General features: G+C 36.0%; 1 protein-coding gene across 1 annotated transcript in view; it reads left to right on the top strand.

Annotated features, from left to right (window-relative positions):
* Positions 1-19,188, top strand: part of ZDHHC17 (zinc finger DHHC-type palmitoyltransferase 17) — a 64,176-nt gene that overhangs the window by 38,389 nt on the left and 6,599 nt on the right. Inside the window, exons 8-13 of the mRNA XM_042815715.1 lie at positions 1,657-1,782; positions 3,035-3,177; positions 5,656-5,756; positions 13,150-13,274; positions 16,145-16,207; positions 17,051-17,144. Of these exons, the coding sequence (XP_042671649.1) occupies positions 1,657-1,782; positions 3,035-3,177; positions 5,656-5,756; positions 13,150-13,274; positions 16,145-16,207; positions 17,051-17,144 (652 nt within the window). The remainder of the gene's footprint in view (positions 1-1,656; positions 1,783-3,034; positions 3,178-5,655; positions 5,757-13,149; positions 13,275-16,144; positions 16,208-17,050; positions 17,145-19,188) is intronic.

The following is a 19,188-nucleotide window of genomic DNA, read 5'->3' on the forward strand; positions in this document are numbered from 1 at the left end:
CCCAGATGATTAGACACATAGTCAAAGATTTCTTTAAAGCTCCCTCAATCTTTTTGTCTAGGCAGTTCCTAGGTGTCTCATGGCCCTCTAGTGGAAGGGATGCTCAGCTGGACCCCAAGACAACTTCAGGATTTACTTGGGAGATGAGCTCCCAGAGAGAATTGCTTGTCCACAGGTAATCTTTATGGTCTGGAAATATAAAGTGATATTAAGAAAAAGAAAAAAAAAAAGAAAATTGCGTGATGTCTGGAGTTTTCCAGATACTAGCAGTTCAAAATGAGATGCCATTACATTTTGTGATGAAGCAGGCACCATAGTTTGATTTCAGGCATTTCTGCTGAGAATCAAGAGGCCTCAGTCTGTTTCTTAATTATCTATCAAAAGGATATTCTTTTTTTTTTTTTTTTTTTTTTTTATACCAATTTTGGTAGTTGAATTTTTTGGACAGGCAGCCTGCAAGATCCTGTTAGTCAGCAAAACACTTCACCTCATAATCTGTAGCTTATGTTGTTTGCCCTTCTTTTAGAGATCTGGAGCAGGATTTCAAAGGCAAGGATGACAGCTAAGTCTTTCTGTGCCATATAGATAGCTAACTGTCTTTTTTGTTTTTGACACCTCTTCTGTCTATAGTAATGATTGCCCTTTGTGGGTAATTTCAGTTTCTGGTACCTGTCTCACTTTTTTTTTAGGAAGGGGCCAAGCGATGGAGGATTCAGCCATTTTTCAAGCCTCCATGAGTGCTTTGTTTAGGAGGGGATTTAACTCCAGTAGAAGAGAGGAGGAGTGAAATGCAAAACTGAAGCTGGAGGTACCTGCAATTGGTTGTCTCTTGCCTCCTCTATAATTTTAGACCCAGTCAGTAGCTTTCATTTAGTTCTCTTCCTGGAAGTTTAAAAAGTAGTGATATCAAATCAGTCTGTTAGGCTCCTTTGGCCCCTGTATCTCTCTCTCTCTCTCTCTTTGCTTTGTCTGTCAGTTCTCTTAAGGTAGGGAATGTGAAAGCATGCACTGTTGCTGGCTTTGCACCTGAAGTATGTGAAGCACAAGCCAAGCATCAAAGCTCAGACTTATGGAATAAGTAGTACATGAGCAATCAGTTAATTCTTTCCCATTTTCTTCCTTGATCTTCATTAACTAGACAAGCTTAGAACAGTAAACTTTTGGAAAAAAAAAATCCTTATTTAAAAAATTCTATGTATTAGTAACCTCACTCTGCCAAGAAAGCAGAGAATTAACTCGAGTCAGGCTTTAGGCTGGGAGAGTTTCCGTGATCCAGTGGGTTATGAGTTCTATTTCTTTGCTGGATTTCTGCTGCCTGTCAATAGCTGAGGAAGAAGCACAGTCTTTCTTTTACAGACTGGTGGGCTGTGTATAGAGCAAGGAAACAGATATGTTATGCCAAAGGCAACAATTACTACTATGTCAAGACATGTATTGTCAGAATTATTTAATGTTCTGTTTGAACACTTGTATAGTTATGAGAGTGTGAAAAAGATCAAAAGGGATGATGAATGAATGATGATTAGTGTCAAATATGCTGTAAAGTAAAAAAAAAAAAAAAATAATAAAAATCAATGCCATAATTCTGTTTCAAAAGTGCACTGAATGCATTTTATTTTTAAATCGGATTTTTTCCCTCTTTTATGCTCTTGGCAGGGAGAATCACCACTTGATCTAGCAAAACAGAGGAAAAACGTTTGGATGATCAATCACCTACAGGAAGCAAGGCAGGCTAAGGGATATGACAGTCCATCCTTTCTGAGGAAACTTAAAGCTGATAAGGTGAGAAGTAGTATAGCATTTCTGTAAGTCAGTGTTACTGCTGACTTGGGTGGGAGGAGGGAGTCATGTTTGTTGACTGTAAGCAATTCAGTAATGTATGTTCCCCGTGTTTTAGTTCTAGGAAATGCTGTCTTTTTACACTAAAAATAATTACAAAAGAAAAAATAAAACAGCAGAGTAAACAACAACAGCAACAAAACTGCAACCCACCATAAGCCTCCACAGTAACCTTTAGCTTTTGTGCAGCTTAAACATTAAGGAAGTGCCAAGCAGTTCTGTTGGGGCAAATCCAAGATTATTTCAAAGCTGATTCTCAAGCATGTAAGAGAAAACAGTGTTTTATATACCCAGATCACTGATCTCCTCACTGTTATGTAGTATTTTGTGTTCAGTGATTAAAACAGTTGGTGTTGACAGTCTTATAATGTCATGAAAATCTTTAATGCGGAGGCCTTTTTCTGCTCAGGTTAGTATCTGATGCTGTGGAGAGGAGGAGACAAGAAATGAGGGTATAAAAGGGCACACTAGTGTGAGGAAATTCTGTTTGCCCATAGTCTGAGGACTTGTGTACTGTTAATGTTTTCTTATTGATGAAAATACTGTGCTGGGTATTAAGTGTTGCTGTAGTTTGTAATTGTTTCTTGATTTAAATAGACATTGCATCTTGGTGGTTACGGCACTGGCTACAGCCTCTGCTGTAACGGTATGGCCATACAGTAATGCAGCAGCTGGCCCTTATGTGATCTGTGTGTTGGATTATCTACGTGTGTGCACTTTCAGTGTCCAGAAAAAGTTGGAAGTTCCTTAAACAGGAACTGCACCTCCATAATATGACCTATCTTTCTTCACATAGTCTTCAGTTTGGCAGTCTCTTACAATACTTTTTTCTAGGCAGTTTAACGCGACCTGAGATTATCTGCACTATAGTCTATAATATCTCACTGCATTCCAGTGCTTTTAAAAAAGAACTGCTATTGCCTTTATTGTGGATTAGTAAAATCTCCAAAAGGTGATTCTTATAAAACAAATAGTTATTTTGTCACAGATTACAGGAAATTTTTTTTGCATATATGCTGCAGATACGCAAGTATATAATTATTATAAAATAATATAATTATTATAAAAAAATATAATTGATTTTTTAAAAAAAACTTGGTACAAGTTTTTGTGTCTGTCTTTTTTTATTATAGAATATTATTTTACTGCCTGTTCCTAAAAGCAGAATTACTTACAGCTATTTGTTTCTATGTAGGAATTCCGTCAGAAGGTGATGCTGGGGACTCCTTTCCTAGTTATTTGGCTTGTTGGGTTCATAGCAGACCTAGACATTGATTCTTGGCTCATTAAAGGGCTGATGTACGGTGGTGTTTGGGCTATGGTGCAGTTTCTTTCAAAGTAAGTGTTTTTGGGCATCTCATTTGTTGGATAGATAATCTTAAATTTGTCTTTCATGTGTGTTTTTAGATATGCTACTTTATTTACTTATTTGTATCATTATTCCTTGGAATGGACTCGTGCAGCTTTGCTCCACTGTCTTGCAGATACATATGGAATTACCTTGGTTGGATTACATTGAGTTTATAAAAGCTAGCAGCAAAGCAGAAATTCAATCATTCTCCAGAGGAGGGTGCTGAATGTCTGTCTGACAAAGAGTTACCAGTGTAAATTGTATAGAAAGCAGTCAGTGGAAAAGCTACAGGGACAGAAAAAAGACCTGTGCAAGTATACAATCAAAACCCTGTTTTTCTGCAAAGAGATGGCTGAAGAAAATGGCTGCTTTTTAATAGTGTTGATTTGTTAACTGATCTTAGAGAGCTTTAAATGTTTGTGATTACTTAAATGACTGTAGATGTACATAAATGTATACCTGCACAGGTACTCTGTAGATTTTCAGGATCTTTAGACTTCTTAATTTGTGCTTTGCCTTTCTTTGCCTTTCTTTGTCATGCGTGGTGTCTGTAGAAGAACCTGCTATATAATTGTACTTACAAGCTATCTCCTTTTCTGGCATTGAATATCATGGGGTTTTTTTAGAACCACTTGCTCTTCCTTCCTTTCTATGTAGAGGAAAACAAAATATTTCTGCTCCACAAAACAAATTCGTGGAATCTATATGTTAATACATATGGGAGGAGTGGTCATCAGACTCACGCCTCTGAAAGATCTTTGAGAAAATCTGTTCAGTCTTTTTGTTATCTGAGGCTGTTCAGTCTATGACCTCCTTCTACTGCTAGATCCCTTGGTAATGCAGATCCTCAACCACACTTCCTACAGGCAGGAATGACGTTTCAGTTTCTCAAGATGTGCGTTGGCATCATTTCTGTTCTATTTTTTATCTGCTTGATACCTGCTCAGGATTAACATTATTTCTCTTATCTTTTGCTTAATATTCAGTTATGCAGGATTTTCAAAGTGTTTTTCATAAAGTAGAGATTTGAATGAAACTTTTGCTATTATTCTAGTAATATTTCCTTTGCCTTTTTAAATTTTAGCAAATTTGCTTATCTCTGTTTCTTTTCCTCTCTATTCACCAAAAAAAAAAGTGTATAGGGATCACTGAAGGAATAATTACTGCTGTGTAACTGCTGTTTATCCAAATTTATATTCACGTTTTATTTGCCACCTTAACTCATCACCTTAGCATTTCAAGATTTTCTCAAAAGATTTAAAAAGCTTATATCAAAGGAGAGAGAGCTACTACAAAGGAAAACAGGAGTAAAATGAAAACTATTAAATGTTTGTTAGAGGAGAGTTACTGCAAGGGACTAAAGGAGTAAAATGGAGGCTGTGCAGTGTGCAGATAACCATGGCAGCTCAGAGGCACTGTCAGGACAGAAAGCCAAAAGCTTCAATGTAAGGATGTTTAAGCAGGAAGTGGAAGAAGTTTTATTTCAAGGAGTTAAGCAGTTTAGAAGATGAGTTTTCATATGTTTAGCAGCTCTTGCTTGAATATGGAATTACCAAGTCACTAACATAGTTTGTCCCAACTAAATTCAAATTCTGTGCAGAATATTCTTTAAAATGCAGAGAATGAGAAGGTAAGAAGAATTCTGATGGCTTTATTTTTGCTTTTGTTAATGTAGTAGCACTCAGGCTTGCAAATTGGCACATCTATTGTTATGGGAAATGCCTAATTTTCCTCTTATTTTCTAATGGAAACTCTTACAGAAGTGGAAGATTCAAGAATCAGAAATATTTCTAGTATGTAGGCTGATAACACCAAAGTCTCTTAAACCTTTTCCTTCTTGAAGTAATTTTAACATCTATTTTCCATTGTGTGGGTTTCTGAGTGTTTTTGGCATTGGAATCTTGTGTGTAAATGCAGCCTGCAACCGCCATCCATGATGTAGGTTAGGAATCTCACAGATGTGTAACTGCTATCAGTGTAGTTTTAGGTAAGTAAGCATTTCACATTTCTTGTGTAATTCTTGATTGCTGCAGTGCTGTTTGCTTACAAAGCATTATGCTCAGTGAACCATGGTACCTTCCAAAATAGCAACAGAAAAAACATGAGTTTTTCAATATTGTGAACAATTTCAAAACCAACTGAAGACTTTTGTTTTCCTGTTAAGAAGACCGATCGTTTTGATTTAATGTGTGTAACGAAGATACTATTTTTAAATCAGATAAGGAAATATTATGAGATTATATTAAAGTGGTGATGAGTCATTATAACCTAAGAGTTACTGATAGATTTTTCTTAAATCAACTATTAACATCTTATTTTTTAAAAAATACATATTTCTGTTATGGCTGTTATCTTGCCCAGGGTGTTCAAATCAGGTTTACCTCATTTATCTCGTACGGAGGTTTACTTAAAAAAATGAATGTACAACATTCTTATGTACTTATGACATTGCTTCTGCTTTACAGGTCATTCTTTGATCACTCCATGCACAGTGCATTGCCTCTTGGAATATACTTGGCAACAAAATTCTGGATGTATGTGACGTGGTTCTTCTGGTTTTGGAATGATATCCTTTTCTGTGTACAGTAAATTTTCTTCGTGTTAGTAGCATGAGGTAAAGCCCAGGGTTATTCTTCATGAAAGAGTAAGCATACGGCTTAAAATTTTGGAGGACCTGTCTTCATTAAAAATTGTTTTGTGTCTTCATGGTAATTATTTTTTTACTTTAAAAAATATGATATTGCTATGCTTCAGAAAGTAGAAGATTTTCCTCAAAACTGCCTTACTGCAGTCTGCAAAATCTCCTATGCTTTGCCAGTTTAAGTGGGGAAATGTAAGCAAGTCCATAAGATACGCCGTGGCTGTGAGCTGATGAATTTTAACTTCACAAAGAACAGTAGGCAGTAGATAAATTTAGTTTTAACTATTTTCAGTCTTTGAATATGGATGCATTAGCAGTACTAGATTACAGATTACATTACCCATCTTTTTATGTTTTTGAGTGTCTGCCTAGATATGAACTTACGTTTTCACTGGGGTAGAAATTGTTTCAGAGTTCAATGAAAAATGTCCCTTAGCCCCCTAAGGAAACATTGAAATTCTTAAACAACTTTCTTCTGTATTTCAAATACAGTAACTTAAAAACTGAATAGATGTTTAATGTTTTTTTAAAATGTTTAATGTTTGCACATAGTTGAAGTGAATTTTACATTTATGGTGGATATTGGTCATAAGCTGTGCAGTTTCAGGCACCATAATATAAAGACTGGAGAGCATCCAAAGGAGGGCTACAAAGGTGGGAAGAGGTCTGAAGGCAAGATGTGTAAGGAACAGCTGAGGTCCTTTGGTTTGTTCAGCCCAGGGCAAAGGAGCTGAGGGGAGGCCTCTTGGTGGCATACAACTCCTCAAGAAGGGAGCAGAGAGGCAAACTGAGCTCTGCTCTCTGACAGCAACAAGGGAATGGCATGGAGCTGTGTGAGGGGAGGATCAGGTTGGAGGTTAGGGGAAGGTTCTTCACCGGAGGCTGGTCAGGCCCTGGAAACAGGCTGCCCAGGGCAGTGGGCATGGCCCCAAGCTGGTGAAGATCAAGGAGTGTTAGGACAGTGCTCTCAGACATAGGGTTTGATTTTGTGTGGTCCTGTGTGGAATTAGAAGTTGTGGTGATCGTGGTGGATCTCTTCTAACTTGGGATATTCTGTCATTCTGTGATTTCCTGGAAAGGGTTTTTCTGCTTCAGAGAAATTATACCACGAAACAAGGTAGTAGCAGTGCAGTCATTTTATTATCTTCTCAGTATGTTCTTCAGTCTTAGCTGATAGTTTTAAGATGGAAGTGTAATTTTCCATGTTTGACAGAATGGAGTAGATAGTCTAAATACACCATGCCTTTAGAGTGAACTTGCTTTTTCTGTTATTTTTTGGTGAGAAAACATGCCTGACTTCTGGCAAGTAGTGAAATGGAACTTTCTCAGGCAGGTTTAACAACTGCAGCATCTCATTTCTGATCTCTCTATACCTTGTAGAGTTTGTTTAGGAACTTGTGGTTGAGTAGCAAATGCTGAGCTACCTTGAAAAGCTTTCTTGTGCTAACATAACATCATCTTGAACTGTATGTAAGTATGTGCTCAGTTTTCAGTCGGAGTCCTTCACTGGATTAGAATTGCTTCTACAGCTGGCATGGCATGGTGATGGCCTCCATCTTGATGTGAAAAGCTGTGTCTTAAGGCTAGCAAATTATAAGATATTTTTTCTTGGAGTGTATAGTTTGTTCATATTCCAGTGAAAATTGATGTCTTTAATGTGTACCAGCTTGCTCAGATTTTTATTTCTGATAGCCATCCTGGTTAATGTAACTTGGCATTTGTCTCTGGGTAATGTTCACTAGAAGTAGTGAGCATAGATAATTAACTAATCTGAAACTGTGACTTGAGAACACTGATAAAATACTGTACTGCTGCTGTAATTTAAGTTTGTATCAAAACCTTTGCAAAAGCTTTTTTAGACACAAAAGTAGTCTGAAAGATTCTATTTCTACTGATTGCATTCATTAGAGCTGACACAATTCTGTGTGACAAGCAGCTTTGGAGACAGTACTTGGGGCCATCTTCCTTTAATTGATGATTTTAAATTGGAATTCTTTGTAATAAGATTCCAGATCCATTCTTCTTCTGGAAAATTGCCCTGTAGCTTTATTAAAGGGAGAAAAAAAAAAAAAAAAAAAAAAAATTGCATGCTTGTTCTATTTTTATGGCATGAGGCACAATGCTGTGGTTGGGGAAAATATTCTTCTATTTTTACAGCTTTATATAATTACTTACAGCAGACCAGAGTACTTCTTTATACTCTGTAATGTTCATCCGATGATGAAACCTGTCCTGGTCATTTCATGAATTGTGACAATATTTTGCTCAGGAAAAATGTTTTGAACTTAAAACTGTCAAGTAATGCCTTCCTGGAACTTCAGATGTAATATTACAAATAATATAGAAGTCGTTATTGCTGCAAACATTACTTAAATATTCAAGTATTTGTTAAGAGTTCTCTTGTTAAGAACTCTCTTAACAAGAGAACTTTAGCAAGAGAACTCTTGTAGATTTGTTGAAGGTGTCTGAAACAGCATCCAGTTTGCTGGTTTTAATCCTAATGAGTCAGGAAAGGGCAGTAGAAGCAGCGTATCATAAAGAACATACAAAGCTGAAGTTGATCAGTGTAATTTCTTGAATTTAATGATTGTTGCATGGAAAATAAGGTCTTCTATAAGTTACATGACTTAGTGATCTGTCAGTTAAAGCCCAATCTTGAAAGTAAATTTGAACAATTTATATGACTGATTTGCTTAATTTTGTGCATGTTTCCTTTCGATTGAATTTTCCTTGTGATTTCTGAGACTGATTTATTTTTTAAAATAGAATACTTCTCTTTATAGGAGTGAAGAAATTCCTGAACCGTGCATTTACACTTCCCTTCTGCTGTTTTGCCTGTAATGAAGGATAGTTGTCCTATGCTCTTAGTTTATCTTCTGCTGTTTGTGGAGCAGGGTTATTATTAAATAATAATAATAAAAATCCTATACACAGAATTACCGTATTTTAATCTACTTTTATTTTTAGGGGGGAAAAATGCATTGAAATTACACTTACAAACAATAAATCTGTAGAGTATTTTATTCCTCTCCTTTAGCATTTTGTAGGTAGAATGCACTCTTGTGTCCTATAGAAATTCAGGGCACACGTATTGAATTCCTTTGTCAGTTGTTTATGCCATCTTCCAACTACAGCTGAACAAATTGAGCTTATTGTGTTGGAGGTTTTTTGCTGCTCTGGTTTTTTGTTTTTTTTTTGTTTTTTTTTTTTTTGTTTTAAGATTTCAGGGATTGCTATAACCCAAAATAATCACAGGACAATTTTTTTTGTTCTAATGCTTCCATTTGATGCAATTTTTAGGATGTAATTTTCTTTCATTGTGCTCCTTTGGTATGGCGTACCATTTGCAATGCTGAGGTAATGAGATGCAAGGCAAATTCAAAATTGTTAAAGAATTGTCGTTGACCTTATTGGTTATCATTATGACTAATGTGCTTCATGTGTTGATGTTTTTTAAGTGAAGGAAAACATGATTTCAATTAAACAGTTGTTAAAACTTGTTCTAGGAGAATGCATGATTATTTTCATGCTTTCACAGAGCTGTTACAGTAGCATACTCTGGAGGCCCTGAGGCACTGGCACAGGCTGCCTGGAGAAGCTGTGGGTGCTCCATCCCTGGAGGTATTCAAGGCCTGGTAGGATGGGATCCTGGGCAGCCTGAGCTGGTGTGTGGCAGCCCTGCCCATGGTGGAAAGCTGCAACTGGATGGACCCTGAGGGCCATCCTAAGGGGATTTTTCTTTATCAACAGAGGATGGAGGTCAGATGTAGAGGCCTTGCCAATCTTTAGCTGGTAAACATGGATATCATCTAATAAATATCTAGCCATATGAGACCTCTTGTGTACCTGTAGGTGTGGATCTGAATGTACAGCTGTTACAAATTGGCAGATTAATTAGCTTGTGTTGATCTGACATCTGATCCTAGCTGCAGATCTTTAGGAGAAAAGAATTTATTATTGGCTTTGTAGCTAGTATAAGGGAGCATCTTGCTATATAATGTGCACTCTGGCTTGGTTTCAGTCTATTGTACGATGTGTAACTGTGATACCAGGAATTGGCATTTGATTGGGCCATTCTAAATAGGCTGCAGGTCAGGATAAAATATTAGCTGATTGTGTATTTGCATCACTCAAGGGGTTTGGAATGGGATGGGGATTACTTGTTTGGTTTTGTTTCTTTCTAATGAGGCACTCTTTAGGTTCCAAGTGGTTTCCTGGAATGATTTTCAGCCTGTTCTTGTTCTTAAACAACCTTATTGACTGTGACTGAAGGTAGGAAGCATTTTGTGTTTGTTTCTGCTTCATCTCTCACAGTGTAAAGTGGGGAAACCTTACAAAAGGCAGAAGATTAGTATGGTGCCAGAGGTAAATGTTGTATCATGCTTTTTCAGCCATTAATATGGTAATGTTTTTTTTTTTTTTTTTTTTTTGTACAGTTGCAAATGAGGATGTTAGGTCAAAATGAGGCACTCTCTGGAGAGTCAATTCTCTACTGGGTAGCTAATGCAAAGTTACAAGGATTTTGTTATGTATGGAGAATTTTGAGAGATGCTTGTGATACAAGTTGCTAAGATCTCTTTGGCAGTAAATGTCAGAGGAGAATTCATGATTTAAAAAAAAAAAAAGAAGAAATTGTATGGCACTGCTTGTCTGACTTAAGGGCCTTAATGCTGACATTAGGATGTGGCTTTACTTTCTCTTGAAAGGTTCCTTCTAAACCCCTGTGCTTCTCTATGTTGCTGAGTGATTGAAGGTAGGTGAAGTGAGTCTCACGATCTGAGTTGTTTGTCTACATGAGATTCAAGAAATGTATTGGAAAGTACAATTCTTAATTTTCTTTCTCCTTCAGGCTGTGGCTGGTTTGTATCCCTGCTCCCCAGTTTGGTTTAAAATTTATGAGAAATATCTTGGGTTTATTTGAAGGTGCTGGTTTTCTTTCAGTCTTCCCAATTTATGTACTAATAGCTTGCCTGTACATAAATCACCTTTCTCATGTGATCTCCCAGCATCTCCTGTCTGTGGTATTTATCTGCCACAATTTATATCTGTCAGCATTACATTCATCTCATACCACCATGGTAGAAGGCAAAATTTAGAATCTGAGTTAGAGTTTCTTAGGCTTTCCCATGTATTTTATGGGGTAAGATGTAGGAAGGGCAGATGTAGAAAAATTCTGCATGCTGAATTTCCTGTGGCTTGAATCCATAGACATGCCACGCTGTACAAATTGTGATCAGTTAAAAAAAATTCAAAAAACCTTAATGTTATAAAACCATTTTACTAGATAGAAAATAAATTGGTTTTTCTCCTATCTTTTTTAGAAGTCTAGACATGACGTACAGTAATTAGGAATGGTCCATAACTTTTTTTAGTTGTACCTTTATTGTTTATAACAGCTGTCTGGTTAAGGCATTTTTAATGTGAAGTTTTCACTGTTGCAGCAAATAAAACTCAATGACAATATGAGTATTATATAGAAAACTTATTTTTTATAGCCTTAGAGAAATTAAGTTGAACCAGCTTAGTTTTGGCAGCAGGTAAATTTAGAAAAAAAGGGAAGAAAGTAGATGGTACGTATACTAAAGTCAGAGCTTTTCATCTGTAATGTATCAAAAAGAACATTGTTCAGTTTATAGTACAGCTGGTCAGTTGTTTTTTTTCCCTGGAAGCAGCTGTTAGAGGAAAGGTGAGTCTTTAATGAGACTCCACGACAAGGTTGGATGGGGTTTTGGGATACCTGATCTAGATGTCAGATCAGGTATCCCAAAACCATGATCAAGGAGATGTCCCTGCCTGTGGCAGGGGAGTTGGAGCTAGATGGTCTTTAAGGTCCATTCCAACACAGACCATTATTTGATTCTACGATTTCGTAAGTACAAAAGAAGTCCTAATTGCATTTACTGATATTTCAAGGTTCTTCCATGCCACCAGAGTGTTGCAGAAGGATTTGAGAGGCTTACTGTTATTCTTCAGAACTTTAATTTTCTTTCAGTTAATATTTGCTTATATCTGTGCCGCATAGATTTATTTACAAATGGTTTTTATAATACTTTTCTAATGCTTTTTAATGCCTTTCTTAATCTGTTTTTCCAAGAATACAAACAGAATAGAATACATTTATATAGTGGAATATATTTGAACATCTAGGTTCAAAATCAATTTTTGTAAAGCTTGCAAAAATGCTTTTATTATGTTGCTTTTAAAGCCTTATATACTAGTTCCATACAAGTTGCCACATGATGTTTTCAGCTTTATAATGCTTTCTGCTTGTATGCAGAGTTTTTTTTTTAACACAAACAGTTCCATATTAAGCTTTAATTACGGAAGTCTCAATGACTACCAGAATAGAGAGTAATATTCATCCAGGTAACTCAGAGTAACAAAATAATTTGTGCAGTGCTTTCAGATATAGCATCACGTTGCATTTGTGAATAACAGCTGGCAGGTATCGTTAGTGTTGGTGAAGTACTTCATAGGGTCACTGAACAGAGTAAATACTCAGTTTTAGGGGCAGAGGCATATCTGAAGGATTTGCTTTTCCAACGTCATTGCTAAGAAATGTTCTAGTTCTGTGAAGAAATGTCAAATGTTGCAAGACTATGCATGTTATGGAGAATCATTCAACACAGGAAATATATTTTAAACCTAATGGTTATTTTCTGCCTTAATATGGTAAATTGACTTTATAAACACTTCCAGGGACCTCTGAGTCTTGTGGTTGTTTTCTTTTTTTTTTTTAAGCATTAGATATATTAGTATGTTAAAGATAACTTTCATTGGTGTGAAATATGGGTAATGCCTTATGACAGGACCAGGTTTCAAATAGTACCTTTCTTGGAGATAACTGATGGTTTTGACATGATTTGTGATCACAGTCCAGCATTGTTCTATTTAGTACTGTTCCTTAAAAGGCTGGAAACAGGCGTTTTTGTCATCTAGCTGGAATTTCAAGCCAATGAAGACTTATTAGTCCAATGATGATTTTATAAATAGAACTTTGAGATGTTTGTTGTGAAAACAGGAAGTACTTTTGAGAAGATACATTTAATGGAATTTATTTAAAGAGGAAAATACTTACAAAAACTTAACTATCGTTATTCATTTCTAGAGAACTAAGTACTTTAGAAGTATCTCAAAGAGAGCATTTTACGAGTTTGGGATTTTGAGCAATAGAAAATGCTGAGTACAAAAAAAAAGATCAACATTGTGTATTGTTATTTCAGACAAGGGCATCATCTTAATTTCATTTCAGAATTATTAGTGGGTGTTTTCAAGAGGAAGTTCGGTTTTAAACTTTAAATTCCTTGACTTCAAACACATCTCAATTTTTTTTTCATCCATCTTCCATTCCTTGCTAATAGCGTTGCACTTTTCTACAATTTTGGAAAATCCTGGAAATCTGATCCAGGAATCATCAAAGCCACAGAAGAACAAAAGAAAAAGGTAAAGCTGTGAGCATGTCAGACTTGTTCTTCAGGTGCCTTCTGCCAGTTGGTTGGAGTATGCAGTATAATCCATGACTTTTCAATGAAGTGTTGTGTAAGAAAGAATCTGAAATGTTGAACATTTCGCTTGTCTCCCAGGTTTCTCTCTTCTGTTCAGAATAAGCATTTAAGCCTAGCTGCATTTAGGTTGTTCTCAGCGAGAAAAAAAATATATATATAAATTTTCAATTTGTTTTCAATAGGAAAAAGTTTAAAAAATCATTGGATAAAAATGTAAAGGTTTAGAATTTTACCTTTACTGTAAGAAGTGACTCATTATGGGTTAAGTGTTGCTGGTTTGATGCTATAAAAACTTTCCAGACTTTAAAGCACTTTTCTTTCTTCTTGCGTTTGTAATTAAAAGCGTGAAGTTGTTGAAGATTTCAAGTATAAAACAGCCCAAACCACTGGCAGTCTTGCTTTTTAAATAAATAAATAAATAAATATTAGAGGAATTATTGATGATCTTATGAGATCTAATGTTTTTCATCACTAATGACATTACCTCTAATTTCTGTGCATTCTCGGCAGCCAAACTGAGCACTGACCATGCCAAATGCACCAGAAATGTGGTTGTTTTTTTTTGTTTCATTCTAAGTTTTCTGGAAGCTCACATATCACCAAAAGCTGAGCTCTGTGTTTCTATTTTTTGCTCGCTTGTGACAACAGCTGTGTGGATTACCATAAAGCCACCTGGAGTAATGGCCTTGAGAAGTGAGGAGATATCAGCGACTTTAAAAGATGGTTGTGATGGCTTGAATGATTTTCTTCTCATAGACTATTACTGAATTCTGTTGATCGGTGTACAAGTTTTCTGTTATTGCAAATTTGCCAAAGTGAAATCCAGGCTAAATTCTCTTTCTTCAACAGGGCTAAATTAAGTCCACAATTGCTTATGGGTTCAGATTCAGCAAATTGCACAAACATGCAATTCATTTTATCCACGTGCACCAGTGGTTATACATGGGTATGAAAGCCTTGTTGAACTGTACAGGAATTGTAAAAGACAACTTCCTCATTTAGATGCATATAATTGTTAATGTGCTAATGCAACTAACCCAAGTGTAAACTGATTTATTATTGGGGGCATAAACCTCTGTAGGATATGTCTTAATGGAGTGCACTGTAGTATTTTCTCATACTTTAGTACTCATAATTTGTCTCCAAGTGTGTTTACACTAAGTTTGCCTTTAACTTTTCAATAAGTAAGCAAAAAATTCTTTTAATTCCAGATGACTGAGTTAAGGATGTTTGGAAATGTTGCTGTAAGCAGCATTTTCAGATGTTTATTCTTTGGATGATATGTCTTTTTTTTTTTTTTTTTTTTTTAGCATTTCTATATTACAAAATAACCTGAGTTTTTCTTAAAGTAAGTCAGTCACTTTTCACAATCAAATGTTAAAAATTTGAAAGCACAGAAGGTAGACCCCCAGGTCTCATGAAGCACAAAAGTATGTTTGTAACATCTCCTCCTGGATCTCTCTGTGTTGTAAGTTCAAAGGAAAGCTTGATTTGAAAGCATTCTATATGACCTTTTCAGCTCTGTTCTCATGAGTTTTAGGATGTTGCTTGTGGCTATATTGAACTCCAGTGTTGATCATCGCATGTGAATTCCTTTGTGTATCTTCTCACTGGTGTGTAGTATAGTGCAAACTCCCACTGAAGTCAGAGGAACTACTTGTGGTTGCGTGGAGTGAGAGTCTGGAAGGTTGCTTTGATGGAGATGAATTCTGCATCAAAAGCAATCGAAGCACAGCAAGCAAAGCAAAAGAAAAGTCAAACTTCCAGAGCTTAGTTAAGAAATGTTAGAAAATTGTATCAGACTATTCCTCATTCATCTGAGATCAGCAGGAGAAGCGCTAAGACACTATTTACCCCTGGACTGTTGACTGTAGCTTTTCCCATCTAGTTTGAGGCTAAGAATCCCATAAATGTTCCTGGCTAATTAAGTGTAGTACTGTGGGGAAAGCTTCTGCACCTTTGGTCAAGTTAGTGCTTGTCATCTCATTAGGGAAGTGACAATTCTGTTGCTGCGATGAAATAATACTTGTAAGAACCATATTACTCCTTCTCCAATGAGAAGCTACGTTGATGCGTAAGCTATGTGTTGTTCGAAAGGGAGCAATAGATCTGTTTACTGTTAGGCAGTTTATGCTGAGTGAATTCCTTCTGGATCAAGGAAAGCTATTTTGGCAGAAGATGATTTCAGGATATTTTCCATATGTGACAAGCATCATTTAAAAGTCTCATGTGAGACAGATTTCAGCTGCTGAATTTTGGAATTTGTTGGAAAACGTATCATGGAGTTGAAGGTTTCTTCTGTTCTGTGAATGAAGCAGATACTGAGGGAGTGCACTAAATAAAAAGTTACCATTTAGTGTGAAGGAATAGGGATGCTTTAGCTGATACCTCTTTATGTTCTTCAGTTAAGCCATGAGTATAATATAATATCTGCAGAAGGTTTGGTTTGTGTTCTTTTCTTTCCAGAAACTTCAAGGTTTGAGGAAAGGGGTAAAGGCAGATTTAAGATTTTTGATGTGATACCTCTAGAAATGGTCTTTTTTAGACTAGCTGATCCTGCTACCTTCCTGAAAGGTCTTCATTGTGTTCCCCTGTAGAAATTTAGAAATCAGGCTTGAATTAACATTGGATTAACAGAGTATGTTTAAAATCAGTTTCAACTGAGTTTAACTTACTCCTGTATGTAAAGAGTACCTGAAATTCATTAGAGTTCACAGCCTTTGAGTCAGACACATTACAGTTCTTGTCAACATTTGTTTGTATGCTAAATCCTATTTCATCCTCTTTTTTCTTTTTTTTTTCCTGCAGACAATAGTAGAACTTGCAGAGACAGGAAGTCTGGACCTTAGTATATTCTGCAGTACCTGCTTGGTATGTATATATATATATATTTTTTTCTGTGCCAAAACTGGATGATCCCATACTGAACACACTCTTGTCTTTACTAATTCCATATAAAGGGCAGAATTTATTTGCAGTCTTTGATTCATGCAGTATTTTCAAGGAACAAAAGAATTCACACAAAAAGCCTTATGCAACAATAAGGAAGGAAAGTATTCATGGTAAATGAATGTGTTTCTTTTTTAAAAAAGGCAACTTCCTAATTATCAGGGCAGTCAGTATTGCGCTTTAATGATCTGAGCTGTGTAGAACATGAATGATGTATAGTCTTAAAATCAAATTTGGAATATGATAGACAAAGGCAGCAACTTAAAATTGTGTGTGTATCTGTGTATGTCTCCAAATAGTTAATATCAGATCTTTTTTCTTCGTTGCTATTTTATATTTCTTTCAAAACACGGACTTGAAAAAAATAGTTGAGAGTAATCGAGAGTTTTGAGTTGCAGTTGCTGAATAGCATTCCTGTCTTTAGAAAATAAGCAGAACAGTTTAGGGCTTCATTATGAATACTGCTGACAGAATCGTGGAACTGGAACTCGTTCTGTACATTCATTGCTGAAAAGCTGAAATGAAACTGGTTGCTGTACAAAGCTCGAGCTGGAGGGGATAGAAGAACTTTGGGGGGAAAAAAAATCCTTTATGTAAGAAAATTAAGGTTGCAGTCTGTGTGTTTGTGTTAAATAACATGTAGGTTTAAGACTGATAGCTAAGATTGAGTTAAAAATTGAAGCTATCTGGGGAGTTAACAAAATAAGTTATTTTGCATTCAACTGTTCTTTTGGTGTTGTTAACAAATGTTAATAAACATTTCAGATACGGAAGCCAGTGAGGTCTAAACACTGTGGTGTATGCAATCGATGTATAGCAAAGTTTGATCACCACTGCCCATGGGTGGGCAATTGTGTAGGTAAGTAATCTGTTGAAATCTGTAATAGATCAAGAAGGCAAAACCTTCTGGAAATGATCCTGTGTGTTGTATGGGATTTGGCCTGTTCTTCTTTCATGGTGGAAGTGAGTTGGCAGAAAAACCGTAGAGGACTTTTGGTAGAAGGAAGATAATTTTTAATGTTGGTCTTAATTTTTCTTTCTACATCTGATTCGATGTCTTATTTTTACCTGTAGTGTCTGTTGTATACCCAGACTCAAAATTGTTTTCTGTCTAGTTCAGTTTCTTGTATGTTTATTTATACTAACTTAAATTCTGATAATTTAAAAGGTTAGTTAAGCTTTTAATCCTTTCTACACTAAGAACATCTACTGATTCCACCACTGACTGCTTATCCATTTGCCTAATATAAATTTTTTGATCTTTCCTAAGAATTTTCTAGTGGGAAAGTGTACATATTAAAAAATGCAATTGCAGTACAGATACAGAATGGCTTACTACTGAGATATTTCTTTTCTTGACCCCCTCACACCTTCCACCCTGTAATTCCCAGAATAAATTCATTTTTTCTCCCTAGTGGTAATATAGAGAACTGATACAGAACAGGAATCAAGTCTCTAAATGCTGCAATTCCCTGTCTTTCTTCTTGAAAAACTTACTCGAAAGCCATTATTATGCAGGGGTGTCAGAGTGAGAAAATAAATATAATTGCTTCATTTATTTACTTTTTTAAAGACATGAGTGGAGATAACTTTAATCTTGGGAAGGAATTAGGACCTGGATTCATTAACAGGAGTTTCACTGTAGTCCCCTCAAGTATTAATAATAATAGATAGTCACTGTAGTTTGACTGTTCTTAAGGGACGGGGCAGTGCTGACATTTGAATTGTTAACAAAACACTAAGATCTCATGGAGATGGGCTCGGGTTGTTCCATTCTATGGAACAATTTTTTCCATATTTTTCATTTACTGCTATTGTCGCTCTGTGAGTTACTTTTGATTTATATTTTAGATGTTTTACAGTGAAGAACTAAGAAATCATTAATGAACACCAGCAAAAAGGCAGAGTGGGCACAAGCTCAGATTTTGCAGACGCTGCTGATGACAGTTTGGTATTTGTTTTGTGAGAGTGCTGAGAAGAACTTGTCAATGGGACAGAAAGATCCAGAGTTTTAACCAGTAATTTGAAAAGCAGAAAGATTGGGTGGGAAAGGAAAAAAGAGGCCTCTTAGTTTGTGAGTAATGAGAGAGTACGTGTGTAGCAGGATTGGGTTAGAGAGAGGTAATGTAATGGACTTTTTCTTGGTGTTTTTTGGGGGGTTCTTTTTAGAGTGGTGGTGGTGATTTGTTGTTGTTTTTTTTTTCCCCCCCCCCTAGAAACAGTAGATGAAAAAACAGAATCTTCTTGGTCTTGAACAAATCAGGATAACTGTTGATAAAAGTAAACATTAGGAAACTGGAAAATATGCTGGGGAAAAAAAAAAGTCACACCATGAGAAGGGAATGATGGTCTAATGACCTTATATGGCTTTTCTGCCTCCAGTTCATAGATGGTGACTATGAGCACAGGATTACAAAACAGAATCCATTCTTAAAACTGCATTCATGGCATGTTTCCCAAATAGGGAAACATGAATTGTGATGGAAAGGTTAAATTTGGAAATGTTTTGTATAGTCTTGAAATGTGTCGAAAGGACAAGAATTTTACTAAAGATAAGGTTGAGGAAAGAGTGTGTACAGACACTCTAAAAATAAACTCTTTGGGCTTTGTTTGCTATGCAAACAGATGAAAAGAAGGACAGGCTTCAAAAAAAAAAAAGTTTGGCAGTAAGGAAAAATTATCTTTAGCATATCTGCAACAATGTCATTAATGTTGCATGTTGTGAGCGGGTCTCTGACGGTGATTGATTGTAGCTGTCTTTCTAGTGGAATATCAGAATGACAATACACGTGTTTCACAGGTGGTTATTAACTAATACAGTTAAGCAAATGCCATTTCAAATGCAAACTGTGGACTTGTAACAGAAATGTAGTTTTCAAAAAACAGCACGGAAGAAGCGATAA

Source organism: Centrocercus urophasianus, unplaced genomic scaffold, assembly GCF_019232065.1.
Source record: "Centrocercus urophasianus isolate 14NV4802_14NV808 unplaced genomic scaffold, USGS_Curo_1.0 seq_15, whole genome shotgun sequence".
Taxonomy (NCBI): Eukaryota; Metazoa; Chordata; class Aves; order Galliformes; family Phasianidae; genus Centrocercus; species Centrocercus urophasianus.